The following is a 16,933-nucleotide window of genomic DNA, read 5'->3' as shown; positions in this document are numbered from 1 at the left end:
GCGAAGTAAGTCACAGAAAGACATACCATATGATTTCACTCATGTGGAATTTAAGAAACAAAACATACAAAGGAGAAGGGGGAAAAAAGATAAACCAAGAAATAGACTCTTAACTATAGAGGACAAACTGATGGTTACCAGAGGGGAGATCGGTGGGGAGATGGGTGAGACAGGTGATAGGGTTGAGAAGTGCACGTGTCATGATGAGCACTGGGTGGTGTATGGAATTTTCACTATATTGTACACCAAACCAATACTGTTAACTGTACTGGAATTACAGATTTCTACAAATAGCTCCCTGCCCCATGAAGACAAAACAGACAATCTCAATGAACAGAAATTGAAAGAGTTTGTCACAAGTAGACCTTCCCTACAATGCTAAACACTAAAATGTAAGGACACTAGGTGGTACTGCAAATCTACATAAAGAAATAATGCCAGTAAAGGTAACTATATAGATAAGCATAAAAGGCAGTATTAATGTATTTTTTGGTAACTTTTTTCCTTATTTAAAAGACAGCTGCATAACACAGTCACTGTAAATCCGTGTTTATGGGCACACAATATATAAAGATGTAATTTGTGACAAAAAGTGAGAGGAGCAGACAGAGCAAAGACTTTGTACGCTATTGATACTAAATTGTTATATTAATTCAATCATAAAGAACAAAATCTTGCCATTTGCAATAACCAGGCCATACCTCAGGGTCAGTAAGCTGAAGTGAATAAGTCAGAGAAAGACAAATACCATACGATCTCCCTTACATGTGGAATCAAAAAAAAAAAAAAATTCTCAGAGAACAGGTTGGTGGTTGCCAGAGACAGGGTGGAGGGTGGGAGAAATGGGTGAAGGGAGTCAAAAGGTAAACAGAAAATAAATATGGTGCATTACGTAACAACACCAGCAAATAGCTTACAATTATCTGGTAATTCATGACCAAAAACAAATAAAACTCAAGAAAAACAACCTCAAATTAGATGTAAACTGTATACGTACTGAAACTAAATAGTGGCAACAAAGCCATCCTTCAAATTCTGAAGGTTCTATACAATGTATACCTAGATGAAGTACTCCATAATTCAGCAAGTAGTACCTATAACCCTAAATATAACAATTTAGAAGGTGGGGAAGAAACCTATTCCCATTAAAAAGATTTTTCATGTGTCCCCACTCTGAAATGTTTCTATCTCAATTGCTGGCATTATTACATGGGTCATGGCCATTCCTAGCTGAAAAGAAATCTGAAGAGAAAGCAGTTTTTAGCAGGGCATATTGCCCTTCCCTCCCTGGGGGGAGGGGAGGAATGAGGTTCTCATAGTAATAAAGAAGGGGAGATATTGGGTAGATGGCCAACAGTGTTTTCCACATAAAAATTTCTTTCTCAAAGAAACAAAGGTGTGTAAGTGATAAGGAAACAAAGTCCAGTTGTAGAGATTGCAGACTGAGTTAACTCATTAACTCTGGTATCCTCTGGAGCCCTGGTTGTTCCCATATCTCTTCTCTGCCATCCCTTAGCACTGACTTCAGTCTCAAGCTGACCAAGATGGCTGCTACAATTTCAGTTGTAATTTAAAATTTATTTAAATTAAAATTTTAATTTAAAATTTAAAAAATATTACTTCCATTTCTACATACTTGCAATGAACAATACAAAAGGAATAAAATACTTAGGAATACATTTAACCAAGGAAGTGTAAGACTTGTGCACTAAAAACTACAAAACCATGTTGAAAGAAATTAAAGAAGACCTAAATCATGGAATGACGTTCCGTGTTCATGAATTGGAAGACTTAACATTGTCAAATGGCTATACTCTTCACATTAGTCTACAGATTCTATCTGTACTGTTCAATAGAATCCCAGATGACTTTGGAGAACTTGACAAACTGATTCTAAAATTTATATGGAATTGCAAGAGACCCCAATTAGAGAAAATCTTGAAACAGAAGAACAAAGTGGGAAGATTCAAAATTCCCAATTCCAAATCTGAATACAAACTGATAGTAATCAAAACAGTATGGAACTGGCATTAAAGATAGACCTAGATTAATGGAATTGAAGTGAGAGTTCAGAAAAAAACCCATTATCTATTGTTAGTTGATTTTCTTTTCTTTTTAAGATTTTTTTTTTGTTTGACAGTAAGCACAAGCAGGGGGAGCTCTAGGGGGAGAGGGAGAAGCAGGCTCCCCGCTGAGCAGGGAGCCCTGATGGACTCAATCCCAGGACCCTGAGATCATGACCTGAGCCATGGCAGACACTTCACCAACTGAGCCACCCAGGCATCCCTATTGTCAGTTGATTTTCAATAAGTTTACCAAGATTATTCAGTGGAGTGAAAAGTAGTCTTTTCAACAATTGGCGCTAGAATAACTAGATATCCACATGCAAAGGAGTGAATTTGGACCCCTACCTCGTACCATATTCTAAAATAACCAAATGGATCAAAGACTCAAATGCAAGGGCTAAAAGTATAAAACTTAGAAGGAAATATAGGTGTAAATCTTCATGACCTACAATCAGTCAACTGTTTATTAAATCTGACAGCCAAACACAAAAACAGCAAAAGAAAAAATAGATTGGACATCAACAAAATTACAAACTATTGTGCATCAAAGGAACACTATCAAGAAAGTCAAAAGACAAGCAACATAATAGAAAATATTTGCAAATCATAAATCTGATTACTGTCCAGAATATATAAATATCTCTTATGCTATATGTTCTCTTACAGGATATATAAAGAACTCAACAACAAAAATACAAACAACCCATTTTTAAGATGGCCAAAAAGCCTCAACAGAAATTTTTCCAGTGGTGCCTGGGTGGCTCAGTTAAGTGTCTGCCTTTGGCTCAGGTCATGATCCCAGCGCCCTGGGATGGAGCCCTGTATAAGGCCCCCTGCTCGGTCGGGAGCCTGTTTTTCCCTCTCCAGCTCCCTCCTGCTTGTGTTCCCTCTCTCGCTGTCTCTCTCTGCCAAATAAAATCTTTTTAAAAAATCTCTAGGGGCGCCTGGGTGGCACAGCAGTTAAGCGTCTGCCTTCGGCTCAGGGCGTGATCCTGCCGTTATGGGATCGAGCCCCACATCAGGCTCCTCTGCTGGGAGCCTGCTTCTTCCTCTCCCACTCCCCCTGCTTGTGTTCCCTCTCTCACTGGCTGTCTCTCTCTCTGTCAAATAAAATAAAATCTTTAAAAAAAAATCTCTAAAAATAAATTTTTCCAAAGAAGATATATAGTGGCCAATAAAAACATGAAAAGATTTTCAACATCATTAGCCATTAGGCAAATACAAAACAACACAGTGTTACCTCTTTACAACCATTAGCATGGCAATAAAAAAATAGAAGTATTAGTGAGGATATGGAGAAATTAGAACCATTACATACAGCTGGTGGGAATGTGCAGCTGCTGTGGAAAACAGTCTAGTTAAATAGTCTGAAAAACATTTCCTTGAACAGTCAAGCATAGAGCTACCATTTGACCCAGCAACAATAGTCCTAGGTATAGCCAAGAGAGTCAAAAACATATGTTGAGGGGCACCTGGGTGGCTCAGTCATTAAGCGTCTGTCTTCGGCTCAGGGCGTGATCCCGGCGTTCTGGGATCGAGCCCCACATCAGGCACCTCTGCTGGGAGACTGCTTCTTCCTCTCCCACTCCCCCTGCTTGTGTTCCCTCTCTCGCTGCCTGTCTCTCTCTGTCAAATAAATAAAATCTTTAAAAAAACAAAACATATGTTCACTCAAGAATTTGTACACAATGTTTTTTGTTTTTTTTTTTTTAAAGATTTTATTTATTTATTTGACAGAGATAGAGATAGCCAGCGAGAGAGGGAACACAAGCAGGGGGAGTGGGAGAGGAAGAAGCAGGCTCCTAGCGGAGGAGAAGCCTGATGTGGGGCTCGATCCCAGAACGCTGGGATCACGCCCTGAGCCGAAGGCAGACGCTTAACGACTGTGCCACTCACGCCCCTGTACACAATGTTAATAGCATTATTCATAAAAGACAAAAGTGGAAACAACCCAAATCCCCATCCATTGATGAAGGGATAAGCAAAATTTGGTAATCCATACAATGAAAATATTATTTAACCACAAAAAGCAGTGAAGTGCTGATGCATACTCCAACATGGATAAACCTTGAAAGCATAAGCTAAGTGAAGGAAGCCAGAATAAACTGTATGATTCCATTTATATGAAATGTCCAGAATAGGTAAGTCCATAGAGACAGACAATGAATTAGTGGCTGCAGAGGCTAGAAATAAGAGAAGAATTGGAAGTGGCTGTTTAATGGACACAGAGTTTGTTTTTAAGATGATAAAAATGTTCTGGAATGAGGTAGTGGTGATGGCTGTATAACATTATGAATCTATTAAAAACCAATAAATTGCACACTTTTAAATGGTTAAATTGATGAATTTGTGTTATGTGATTTTGTCTCAATTTAAAAACCTTTTATGTTCTGATTGTTTTTCATCTGATATTCTATCAGTTGCTGAAAGAAGTTTGTTAAATTTTCCCACTATGCTTTTAGATTTGTTTCTTTTAATTTGGTCATACTTTGCCTTGTGTATCTTAATGTTATATTATTTGATGTATAACAACTTAGAATTTTTATAAAGCCATTTCTTGTTATTTGTGGCAGTTATGTTCTATAAAGTTGTTGTGAACACTGAATTAATGATTACTTAACCATTACTCCTTGGGAAAATAACAGGATTAGATTTCCTAGAGCTTCTGGTCACATTTTCGTTAACTAATCAATTCACATAACTTGTTGTATGACAAGTGTTTCTGTTTGAAGACATTATTTAATATAGTTGATTCATTAACATTGAACTCACAGCCAACAGCACTATATAACTCATGCTTGAGCAAAGCTTATGTAATACACGTTTTCTCTGTAAGGCACAGCTTTCTTGCATCGAGGAACATAGTCCTCAGCACTATGCTTGGGGATGATTTTAAACAGTAAAATTACCAACAAAAGCAAAAAATGTGAAAATGTGACACTAAATAGGCCATAAAAAGGACAATTGTTCATGAGCTGAAACAAGATGGCAGAACATTGCCTTGTAATTCAGCTGGGAATGTGTTCATTGGATCAGGTAATTCTTAACCGAACATAGATCTTAGTTAGATGCACAGTAGGGACCTCAGTGGACTGAGAGGCTACCATGCCACAAAGAATGCCAGGCTGAGTCTCCTGTGTTGGTGCCTGAAACGGGAGGAGTCCAGAAGTCCCATGTAAGCATCTTTTGGAGACTGGGTGTAGAGGGAGTAGAGCCTGTGCTAGACCACCCTCTGGGAGACCCCTGCTTTGTGGGATCACCACCATTTTTTTTTTTAAAGATTGTATTTATTTATTTGACAGAGACGGCGAGAGAGGGAACACAAGCAAGGGGAGTGTAAAATGGAGAAGCAGGGTCCGCCCCCCCCAGCAGGGAGCCTGATGCAGGGCTCGATCTCGGGACCCTGGGATCATGACCTGAGACACTCAGGTGCCCCATGATCACCACCCTTTGCCCCCTTCCTTAGGTAAGAAGGAATGGTGACAATGATGCAGTCTTCCCTCAATCCCACTTGGCTCTTTCAACATTGTTTCACCTTCGCCAGTAAGTACTAGATGTAATTATGAAACTAATTTTAATAAGGAAAAGAAATTGTGTCTGACAAAACCCACAGAATGTATAACACCAAGAGTAAGCCCCAATATAAGCTGTGGACTTCAGCTGATAATGACAGATCACTGTGGGTCACTGGTAGGAGCGATGTACTGCGCTGGCGCACAAGATTGGGAGTGGGGAGGGCCTATGCACGGGTAGGGTTGGAGTTACATGGGAATTCTGTATTTTGTACTCAAATCTGTACTAAAACTGCTCTAAAATATAGTTTATATAAATAAAAGTGTGGGGGGTTTGTATTAGGGCTCTCTGCTAACTTTGACCTTGACATTCTAGACCAGCATACTTTCCTTGCATTGTTTTGTATAAAGAATTTGCAAAATATCAAGGACAAATTCAATAGAGAGTTTGAGTCAACTATTCAAGAAACTCCTAATTTTAAAAAGTGGTGTTTTTTTTTTCAAAATAAATATTGGCTTATGGTTAGAAAAGCAGGGTCTGAGCATTGTATTCTAGTTGAATCTTATGTATTTCCCGTCTAGACCACTCTCTTAGACCACTCTCTATTTTTCTGAAGCTGGAAGGTAAAGTTTTTATTATTTTCCTCCTTACATTTTCTTTCTTTCTATAGAAACTCAAATTGTTTTAATCAAAATTCAATTCAGATGTGACTTTATAGTTATTTTTTTTAAACAATAATGTTTGTGGGGCACCTGAGTGTCTCAGTTGATTAAGCGTAAAACTCTTGATCTCAGCTCAAGTCTTGACCTTGGGGTCATGAGTTCAAGCCCCCCATTGGGCTCCACAAAAATGTTTTTTCCCTTGTCACAAACCTAATTTTAGAAACTATGGATGAACAAGAAAAGAAGAACATAAGTTACCAATAATCCTATTACATTTATAAACACTGTAGTGTTTTGTTCTTTTTTGTGTGCAAACATATGCATGTGTTTACGTTTATAATGGAAAAGAGTCATATTTTAACCAGTCTTATTTTTAACTAATATGTCATGGGTATAGTTCCATGGCCTTGCATATTCTTCCAAAACATCAATATTAGCTGAATTTTATTCTACTTTATGGATATACTACAATTTATGTTAGTCAGTTATTGTTGAGCACAGAGCTTATTTCTTAACTTACGTTTTTTGAGATAATACTGCAGTGAAGATTCTTGGAGCTAAATTTTTTCACATACCCATGATCATCTTCTAATAAATAGCGAAGAAGTGGAATTGTTGAATCAAAGGGTACGCTCATATTACAGGATTCAGCATACATTACCAAATGACTCCCCGAGAGAGAGTAACATGTCAAAGTCTCAGCAACAGTGCATGATAACTCTATATCCTTGTACCCTCATCAATGCTGGACATTGAATTTGACAAGTTTGGTAAGGTAAGGTTAGTACTGGACAAATCAATCAGCCTAAAATTGTACCCTAACCCTGTGTAAAATGCAAGAGGAGTACGTGTCCTTGCTCTGAAGAAATTCACAGAATACGGGCTGGATTTTTACACAGTTCAGACACTTATTTCCTGTTGTTTGGCCCTGGAAGAGTTACTTTATATCTCTCCTCACCTTAACCTTGCCTACCAACTCTGAGGACGGTGAGTTTATGGACTGAATTGTGTTCCCTCCTCCCCCCCACCCATTCATATGTTGAAGCTTAAGCACAATGTGATTGTATTTGGAGATGGGGCCTTTAAAAAGGTAATTAAGGTTAAATGAAGTCATAAGAATGGGGCCCTACTTTGACAGGACTGGTATCCTTACAAGAAGAGAAAGACACCAGAGATATCTCTCTTTCTCCCCTCTTGCACATGCATGAAAGGCCTTATGAAGACCCAGTAAGAAGGCAGCCACCTATAAGCCAAGGACAGAGTTCTCACCAGAAACGAACCCTTCTGGCATCTCGATCTCAGACTTTTCAGTCTCTAGAACAGTGAGAGAAGAAATTTCCGATTTTTAAGCCACCCAGTCTGTGGCATTTTGTTATGGCAGTTCAAGTAGACTAATACAATGGGGATGTGGCTGGGTAGCATTGCAGTTGAGGGTAGATGTAAGGTTGGATGTGGTTTTAAATCCTGATTCTACCAGTTATTGGCTGTGTGACTCTGGATATGTGAATTAATTTCTTTGTGTGTCTAGTTGAAAAAGATAAATGAGGATGTGTGTGTGTGTGTATTCTTATTTACTCTTTCCAACCAGACAGAATTACAGAATTATATATAATATCTAACAATTGTATTATATATATATATATATATATATATATATATATATAGTTAATCTATGCACAGTGTTCAAAAATGATAGTCACTCCCATGCTGCTACTACTGCCAGTAATAACAATTGAGATAGCTCTGGGCAGACACTCATCAAATGTTAGTTACCACTTACAAGTTATATACCTTGGCTTGGGAAAGTTACTTCCTCTCTTCAACCATTAGCTTCCCCATCTGTTCAATGGAAGTAATAATACTTTCTCCCCAAGGTTCCTGTGAAGATGATAGGAGTTAAAACAGTTAGCTCAGCACCAGGACCACAGGCGGAACTTTTCTTCCCTTAGGAATGTTCTAGAAATTGATATCAAAAAAATAATGTACAGGGGCAGCTGGCTAGCTCAGTCAGAAGAGTGTGCGACTCTTGATCTCAGGGTTGTGGGTTTGAGCCCCATGTTGGGTATAGAGCTTACTAATTATAAATAAATAAATAATAAATAAATAAATAAATAAATAAATAATAATAAATAAAAGCATTTAGAGAAATAATGTACAATGCCTGATAAATTAGCAACCCAAAGAGTTTCTTCTCTGAGGAACTCTTAAGATCAGGACTGAATCAGTAAGACTTGGTCAAATTAAGTCTTTATCCTTGTCAAGAGTCTTTCCTCTTTCTCTTGAAAAAATGATCCTTTCAGTTCCTTTAGGCTGATGTTCAGTTGCCTATCATTGGGTTTGTCTGACTGAATGCAAAAATCATAAGAAGCCTGAGGCACCAGTTGAGACTGAAATAAGAGTAGGGATTGGATAGGAAAGGAAGACATTTTTTCTTCTTATGATTTTGCTTGGTAAATACCTATTTGCTTAAGAGATTTCAAGCATAGTTAAACAAGGATGTGCCAATATCTAGCAGCAAAGGAACTCTGCCAACATCATAAGCCCCTCTGTACCTGCTCTGGCTTAATAACTTTGGTAAGAACTACTCATTTGAGCACTTATCGTAAGACTCTATAATCCTTATAACAACCTGATTATTCCATTGAAGACACAACTAACAATTCAATGAGCCAGGACTGGGACCCATGTCCCTTTGCCTTGAAATCTATGTTTTTCCTTCTCCACTTTCTCTTTCTCTCCTCTTTTTCTTCTACTACATTTCAGATTCCTTCCTTTTCCTTCTAGTCTATCCAGATTTCAGGCCTACCTTTGCACCCATACCAGGGGTATCACCTATCCCTGTGGCTTCCAGGTCATCTGTGCCCGTGCACCTTCATCTGGTAGACTAAGAGGGATGCCAGCTGCCCTTCCTTTGCACAGCACAGAGCCCTCGGTAGCATACTAAGATACACAGGGGCCTGGGAGCAAAGGACCCCAGAGGACTCTGAGTCTTGGAGTCACTGAAGACAATGCAGGTATTTGAGTGAAAAGGTCTCAGCCTTTCCCTAAATGTGTTGTTTTAATTTTTATGGCTATATTTGTGGTTTCCCTACGGGCTATCAAATTCTCAGAAAGCAGAACAAGCTAATGGTACAAATGGGGTCATAGAGAAATTATTCTTAATATATTGGGGTAAATGATGAGTCATCTGGCAGCCTTGATTTTTTTTCTCCTTGAACAATTAATTCTTTATTTTTTTTTAAGATTTATTTATTTATTTGACAGAGAGACAGCCAGCGAGAGGGAATACAGCAGGGGAGTGGGAGAGTAAGAAGCAGGCTCCCAGCGGAGGAGCCTGATGTGGGGCTCGATCCCAGAACGCCGGGATCACGCCCTGAGCTGAAGGCAGATGCTTAACGACTGAGCCACCCAGGCGCCCCTGAACAATTAGTTCTTACAGAGAATTTAAACTAGGGTATGATGTAATTTTATGTAATTTTTTGGTTATTTTTTCCTGTCAGTCTTCGACTTTCCTTCTTAGCCAAAATCAGCTCAAGTGGCCAGTATTAACTGTCTTAGGAAATTAGTTAAATAATATTCAGTTGGGTTATAGAAGTTTTATTGAAGTTAGAGGTAAAAATTTTTTCCTTTTTTTTTTTGTTGTTTGGTGCTTTTCATTTTCAATTGGCCAAAGGTTTCATGATGTAAGCATAGACAATGCTTGTAAAAGGTAAAACGTAATGAATTGATGAAAGCCCAATTAGACCCACTGTATTTTTGTGGGGATTTTAGGTAATTTGTTCGTAGGGATTTGTAGATTATAGGATTTGTATTATGGACAAGCCAGCTAACTTCTGAATCTAAATTTCCTGTCCTGTAAAAAAGAGGAATTATTGGTGATTTCTAAGGTTTCTTCTAGAAAGAAGAGCCTGGAGAAGTAGCTTGTTATTTATAGACTCAATTGCATCTCCCCCAAATTCATGTGTTGAAGCCCTCTCAATGTCTGTATTTGGAATAAGGAAGTAAAGAAGGTTAATTGAAGAAGAGACAGCAGAGAGCTCACTCTCTCTCTTTCTCTCCATCAGGTGAGGGCACAGTGAGAAGGCAACCTTCCACAGGCCAGAAAGAGAGAGCTTTCACCAGAAACTGACAATGCTGGCTTTCTAAGCTTGGACTTCCAGCTTCCAGAGCTGTGAGAAAATAAATTTTTGTTTCTCTGGAGAGCCCTAATACATCCATCAAAGCTTTCTAAGCATTAACTGAGTCCCAGTCACTAATTTTGCAGAGGGCAATAGAGGGAGGGTCTGAGCCACCCTAAACATAAAGTGCCATACCCAGCAAGGGAATAGCCAATTATTAATGGAATCCCAATTAAGGAACCTGAGCTATTCTCTAAGGCACAGAGACTAGGAAGGGAGAAACATTTCTCTTTTTTCTACTTTATTTAACAGACTAGATACATGGTTGGGATTTGATTATGATTCTGGGTTTTAGTCATGTGTTAGTAAAAAAGTATTATATTTTGCCTTGCTTAGTAAATTTAAATATATGCACATCGAACAGTAAATTTCATTCGAAATGTTTGTATTGGGTACACTGATCAAGGTCTGCCAGCCTGGCATTATGCAATAAATACTTATGGCAAAAACATTTACTGTTCACTGATTATCTCACTCATGTTTCCCAGCTGCCTTCCAGTTAGACAGGACATATAACTAGTTCCAGCCAATGGGTTGTGAGTAGAAATGACTACATCAAACCCTAGGCCAAACCATAGAAAAGGGAATGTGAGTTCTCCATGCACTCTTTCCCTAGTGTTGACAATGTAAGCCCTCTTGTTTCTCATGTTATAGCCATGAGAAGTTTTTACCCAAGCCCTTCAGTGATTATGAGGAACAAACCTCCAGCGGATCTTCAGTGCACGTGAAAAGTAAGCAAGAGGGGCGCCTGGGTGGCTCAGTCAGTTAAGTGTCTGCCTTTGTCTCAGGTCATGATTCCAGGGTCCTGATATCTAGTCCCACATCCAGGCTCCCTGCTCAGCAGGTGACTGCTTCTCCCTCTCCTCCCCACTAGTGCTCTCTCTGTCTCTCTCTCTCTCACTATCTCTGTCACTATCTTTGTCTCTTTCTCAAATAAATAAATACAATCTTTTTTTAAAAAGTAAGCAAGAAATAAACATAGTTACATTAATCCATTGAGATTTGGGGGTCATGTTACTGCATCACAGCCCAGCCCATCTTGATCAAATACATCTATGGCTGTCACTGGGTATGGAGATGCAAATCCCTGGAGTCAACCTTTGGAAGTGGACCATGGTTTTTAGAAACCAGGTTGGGGAAGTCACTACATGCATGACTGTTTAAATATTAATGAGACTGGGAATGAGGTCACACAGCCTTCCAGCTTGTTTTATCTAAATCATGGCTAGTCATTTGTTAGGCAATTTTCTAGAATGGTGTATGAGAGAAATAGAGCAAAGTTGCTCAGCTCATATATCTTTTTAAGTCTAGAAGTAGGACTGATGTACTCCATGTTAACTATTAAGGCCCAGTGACAGATGTAATTATGAATATTACTTATAGGGCATATCTTATGGAATAATAAGTCAACTGTAAACAAAAGTTTAAGTGGCTATAGTTGTTCTTATTGGCTGTCAGAGAGAAAGGTCTGGATCACAATGACAAATTATCACTTTAGGAAGCACCTTGAGTAGGTAGGACCCACTACTCATGAACCTTTGGAATGAGACAGATTTCAATGTTATCAGTGGCTCCAGATGAAAATTTAAGTGGAAGAGTTTTTTGACATCTTAAGAGGTCAAAACTTGGCATGAGTCCTTGCCTTGGTAGCATTCTGGGTCATGAACAGGTGGAACATGTTCAACTGGACTGAAAGTCTTGCTGGCTGATGGGTGCTCCCAGGCTATAGCATCTCAATAGACAGGCTGTAAAAAAATGGCTTTGCCAGGTAGGAATCATAGCCAGGACACAGAAAAGTTCTCTGGGAGTCATCAAACCCTGTTCTGGGTAAGGATGCCTCTGGTGAAAAGCAAAATTTGAAAACTTAGTTTTTAGCAGTTCTAAGGCTGTCACCATCAGTGGGACAGAGGCCTAAGAAAGCTGCCAAGGCTTGCATACATAAGGGAGGGTGGTTCTGGAACCCATAGCAGATTGTAGAAAATGACAGCGATAACATAATGAAACTGATGGGGGATGGGGGTGGGGAAGAAGATATCTGGAGGAATTGTCACTGCTGGAGTGTAATAAAGACTGCCTCAAGCCCTGGTATGAAATCTAGTGAGCAGGGTGGGCCACCAAAACCTGGGTTATGGGCACCACCAGTGAGGTAGCCCACTGCTATTGCCAGTTGACAGGAATTACTCCCAAAGAACGACTCCAATTTCATGAAGATGTTGCTCATTAGATTTAGAGTTTGAAATCACTAGCCACCCCTCCCAGCAGATTCCATGTAAATGCATGACATTCTTGAGTATGTCAGTTCTGGAACGAACAGCAAGTGCACTGGAAAGGCCACCTCAGTCCATTTAAAACAGGCTAGGAACAGGGGCCTGAGAGATACTTGCTTGTATTGTGGTAAAGGAATGTTAATAATAGCATAACAGAAGGTGATAAGACAAAAGTTGAAATGTGTCAGTAGCTGTGCCCTCAAAGGCTTATACCTGGAATGTTGTACAGAATTATCTAAACTATCTTCGGTAAAAGTTGAGTGGATCTGTTGGTGTTGGATATGGATCCTCTTCAGTGGTCTGGAGGCATAATGGAGAGGGTTCATTGTGGAGGACTGGGCTTTAATACCCTGAATAAAAACAAAGAAGGAATGAACTATCCAAATACAACTGCAGACCTCTATGATACTGTCTACTAGAGTAAAAAATACTGAGGAGAGGGTGCCTGGGTGGCTCAGTTGGTTAAACGTCTGCCTTCAGCTTGGGTCATGATCCCAGGGTCCTGGGATCAAGCCCCACATCAGGCTCCCTGCTCAGTGGGGAGCCTGCTTCTCCCTCTCCCTCTGACCCTCCCTCCAACTTACACTCTCTCTCAAATAAATAAATAAATAAATAAATCTTAAAAAAAAAATACTGAGGAGAGTTTTGTACTGCTAGGTTGAATACCCAAATTACAGGTGGTGTTATTGTATTTATAGTATGACTTTCTTTCCAAATGCAATAAGTCCCCCCCCTGCAATGTAATAAGCTTTATGAGCTCATGCACATTTTCTAAGTTACAGAGCTCTGGTTGTGTATGAGATGGAGTAGCTGAGTGAAGCATGCACTGTGGGTGCCTTACCCAATATCCCATAGGCCCAGCTCTGAGCTCACCTGCAGCAGTGATAAACAGTTTCCACCATGACCGCATCTCCCTACCCCGAGTGCCTGCCTCTCTGCCTGATGGCTTTCTGTAGAATCAGAGGAGTTTGCTGAGACACACACAAGAGCAGCTCAAAGGGCAGGAGAGTTAATGCCCCAGAAACAACTCCCAACAATAGAGAAAAGGAGAGTGGTGAATTAATGCCCTAGCCTCCCAGCCTGTGGTAGAACAATTCTGAGATGCCCTCCACACAGTTTCACAGAGGGTACTCAGGACATTTGAGCCCTCATCTCCCACTGTAGTAATCTTCTAATTAATGTAGCCTATCTTAGCTTTTCTAGCTTCCTGTCTCATTTCCCCATCCCCAATGTTTGCTTCCCGGGATCACCTCTCAAAAAAACCACCTGGACCCATGTTCTTGTCTCAGGGTCTGTCCTCTAGATAAATGGAACCAACAGGATAAATAGATTATCTGTATCTGTACCTAGATCTAGATCTACGTCTATCTAAAGAAGGAGATTACAAGGAAATCATTCACACCATTATAAAGACTGGCAAATTCAAAATTTGCAGAGCCAGTGTTGCAGTTAAAGTCTGAAGGCAGGCAGGCTGCTATAGAACCAGGAAGTCAATGTGCCAGTTCAAAGGCTGTCAGGCAGGAGAATTCTCTCTTACTCTGGGAAAGGTCAGTCTTTTGTTCTATTTAGGCCTCCAACAGATTGAATAAGGCCCACCCACATTATGGAGGGCACACTGTTTTATGCAGTCTACTTCGTTAAAAGTTAATTTCATCCCAAAACACCATCAGAGACTCACCAGGATAAGTTTGGCCAAATATCCAGGCACTCCATGGTTCAGTTAAGTTGATCCATAAAATTAACCATTACAGGGTCTGATTTGGGGGAAATCCAAACCAAGACATGAGGCGTAGTTCATCATTTTGGAGTACACTCCTCAATTTGTAATGAGAGCAGAAACCTCTAAGGAAAATGTTTTACAACAGTCATCCACCTGAGGAACTGTACATTGTACTCTTTAACTGCTAGTCCACATTCCAGCACATAAGCTTATGGCCCCTATTAAGGAGGCATTTTGGCCCCCTGAGAAAATCAGACCCGGTGCTGCTGTCCATGAATTTGAAACAGGAAGAGTTCTGGTCCAGGATGAAATGAAAGCTTTGGTGTGTGTGCATTCAGTACACCCTGCCTGATATTTGCTCTGATCTTGAGGTATGCTTTGTTTTTCCCTGGAGCAGGCACTTTGTTCCACAAATAGAGAGGTCCAAAGGTTGCTTATACCATCTACATTCACCACCTTCCCCCGCTCTTGGGCGGGTCCCAAGCCAAAGTAGGTAAAAGGTCCCTGTTGGTGTCGCTGTCCGAGGTGCTGACTGAATGCTCAAGCCTCCACGTTATACCTGTTTTTCTGTCCTTTCGTGCTGCCCAGTGTTTTTTGTTTTTGTTTTTAATGATCAAAAAAATGTCGCGGACTGAAAGAGTGGGGTTTTTGAAACATAGACTAGAATTCAGGAGTAAGCATAAGATTTTGGCTCCTGCTGAGGTGTGTTACAGGATTTAGGGCTCGAGCCCTTGTGTCCCCATTCACACTGAAGAATCAACAATTTCTTGCTGTTGCATCCCAGAACAAATTCTGGGAGTTAGCACAGTCGATGGAAGAGAGCAGAGCTAAGTAGATAACAACCAGGGCTGCAGCTTGCAGAATATTAACCAGAAAGGGGAGGCATGGGGGTGCCTGGGTGGCTCAGTTGGTTAAGTGTATACCTTTGGCTTGGGTCATGATCCTGGGGTCCTGGAATCGAGCCCTGTGTCAGGCTCCCTGCTCAGCAGGGAGTCTGCTTCTCCCTTTCCCTCTGCCTCTCCCCCACCCCTACTTGAGTGCTTGCTTGCACTCTCTCTCTCTCTCTCTCTATCTCAAACAATTTTTTTTTTTTAAAGGGGAGGCATTATGGCTTGGCAATCTCTGGCTTGGAATTTTCCTCTTTCTGACTTCCTACATCCACTCTATTAGAGAGCCCTGTGATTTCTATCTTCTAAATATTTCCCTTGGATTGGTTGGTCTACTTCATCTCACCTCTGCCCCTTCTCTGACAATGATCATTATCACTACTGCCCTCACCTCCCCTGCTCTAGCAGTTCTAATTACCATCATTGGTGGGACGTTGGGTGACTGAGTCAGTTAAACGTCTGTCTTCTGCTCATGTCTTGATCCCAGGGTCCTGGGATCGAGCCCCACATCGAGTCCCACATTGGGCACCTTGCTCAGTGGGGGAGCCTGCTTCTCCCTCTGCCTGCTGTTCCTCCTGCTTGTACTCTCTCTGACAAATAAGTAAATAAAATCTAAAAAGACAAAACTATACTAATTACCATCATTGGTAATTGCTGGCATCATCCCTTTAGGATAACATTTTCAAAGCAGAATAAGTCAAAGTATAGGTATATTGTTTAAGTGTTTTGTCAGACTATGTGTACCAATTGCAATTTGCATTTTCATCAACATTGTATAAGGGTGCAAGAGCCACTCTTGCACAAGTGGCAACAATTCTAAGAGGTAATACATTTACTTAAAAAAAACCAAAAATTGGTGCACTTTACTGGGTGTAAACTATACCTCAATAAAAAGACCAAAAGAAATGCTTAAAAAAAAAAACTAACAGTAATTATCATGCGCCATGGCTGCAGTAAGTGTATGTAGCGCTTTAAAACAAACTTTTGAGGTAGGTTCTGTTTTACAGATGGGATGTTGAAACTCAGCTCAAAAACCCTGCCCAAGTTGAAACAGGAATTTCAGAGAGGGTCAGGTAAGCTCCCTAAGACCACGCAGCGAGCCAGTGGCACAGCAAGGACTAAAGCCGTTGCTCTCATCCTCATCTGCAGCGGACACGCTTCCTTCTCTGAGCCCCAGGAGAAGTGCAAAGGGTCCCTAAGAAAGCAGGAGGTGAGGAAGGGGAAGAGTTAAAAGGAGGCAGGTTGCGTCTGCTCGCGGGTCAGAAGGGGGGCTTCCGGGGCTGCAGGGTCGCAGAAGCGGGTATGATGCAATCACGCCAGTCGCTGCGTCGAAGGGCGGCTCCAAGGATGCCGGCACTGCGGTAAAGCTCTTCCCGACCGCCGCGCACCTTGCCCCGGTCTCCTGCTGTGGGTAACCGGGCCAGCAGCATCCGCTGTCGCCGATGCCCCACGTTAGGACCGCCATCCAGAACCACCTGTGACTCCCGACAACGGCTCCAAGCCACTGGTAATCCCTGACAACCGCCGCCAGTTATCTGCGACGCTTTATAATCACTGCTAGCCGCCCACCCGGGTGCCCGGGGCGCGCCATGAAGTCTGCCTCAAGCTCGCGCGGGGGTGGGTCGGGTGGCCGTGGGGGG

General features: G+C 41.0%; 1 protein-coding gene and 1 long non-coding RNA gene across 2 annotated transcripts in view; one reads left to right on the top strand and one right to left on the bottom strand.

Annotated features, from left to right (window-relative positions):
* Positions 1-14,696, bottom strand: part of LOC117801564 — a 33,582-nt gene extending 18,886 nt beyond the window's left edge. The window contains exons 1-2 of the long non-coding RNA XR_004624222.1: positions 14,365-14,696; positions 8,033-8,119 (exon numbers count right to left, since the gene is read on the bottom strand). This is a non-coding gene — a long non-coding RNA (uncharacterized LOC117801564). The remainder of the gene's footprint in view (positions 1-8,032; positions 8,120-14,364) is intronic.
* A 2,186-nt stretch (positions 14,697-16,882) lies between these two features.
* The window catches only part of FBLL1 (fibrillarin like 1), a 2,685-nt gene continuing 2,634 nt past the window's right edge, over positions 16,883-16,933 (top strand). Inside the window, exon 1 of the mRNA XM_034655659.1 lies at positions 16,883-16,910. Coding sequence (XP_034511550.1) covers positions 16,883-16,910 — 28 coding nt within the window. The remainder of the gene's footprint in view (positions 16,911-16,933) is intronic.

This window comes from Ailuropoda melanoleuca, chromosome 3, assembly GCF_002007445.2.
Source record: "Ailuropoda melanoleuca isolate Jingjing chromosome 3, ASM200744v2, whole genome shotgun sequence".
NCBI lineage: Eukaryota > Metazoa > Chordata > Mammalia > Carnivora > Ursidae > Ailuropoda > Ailuropoda melanoleuca.
This window is presented reverse-complemented; position numbering and strand designations above follow the sequence as displayed.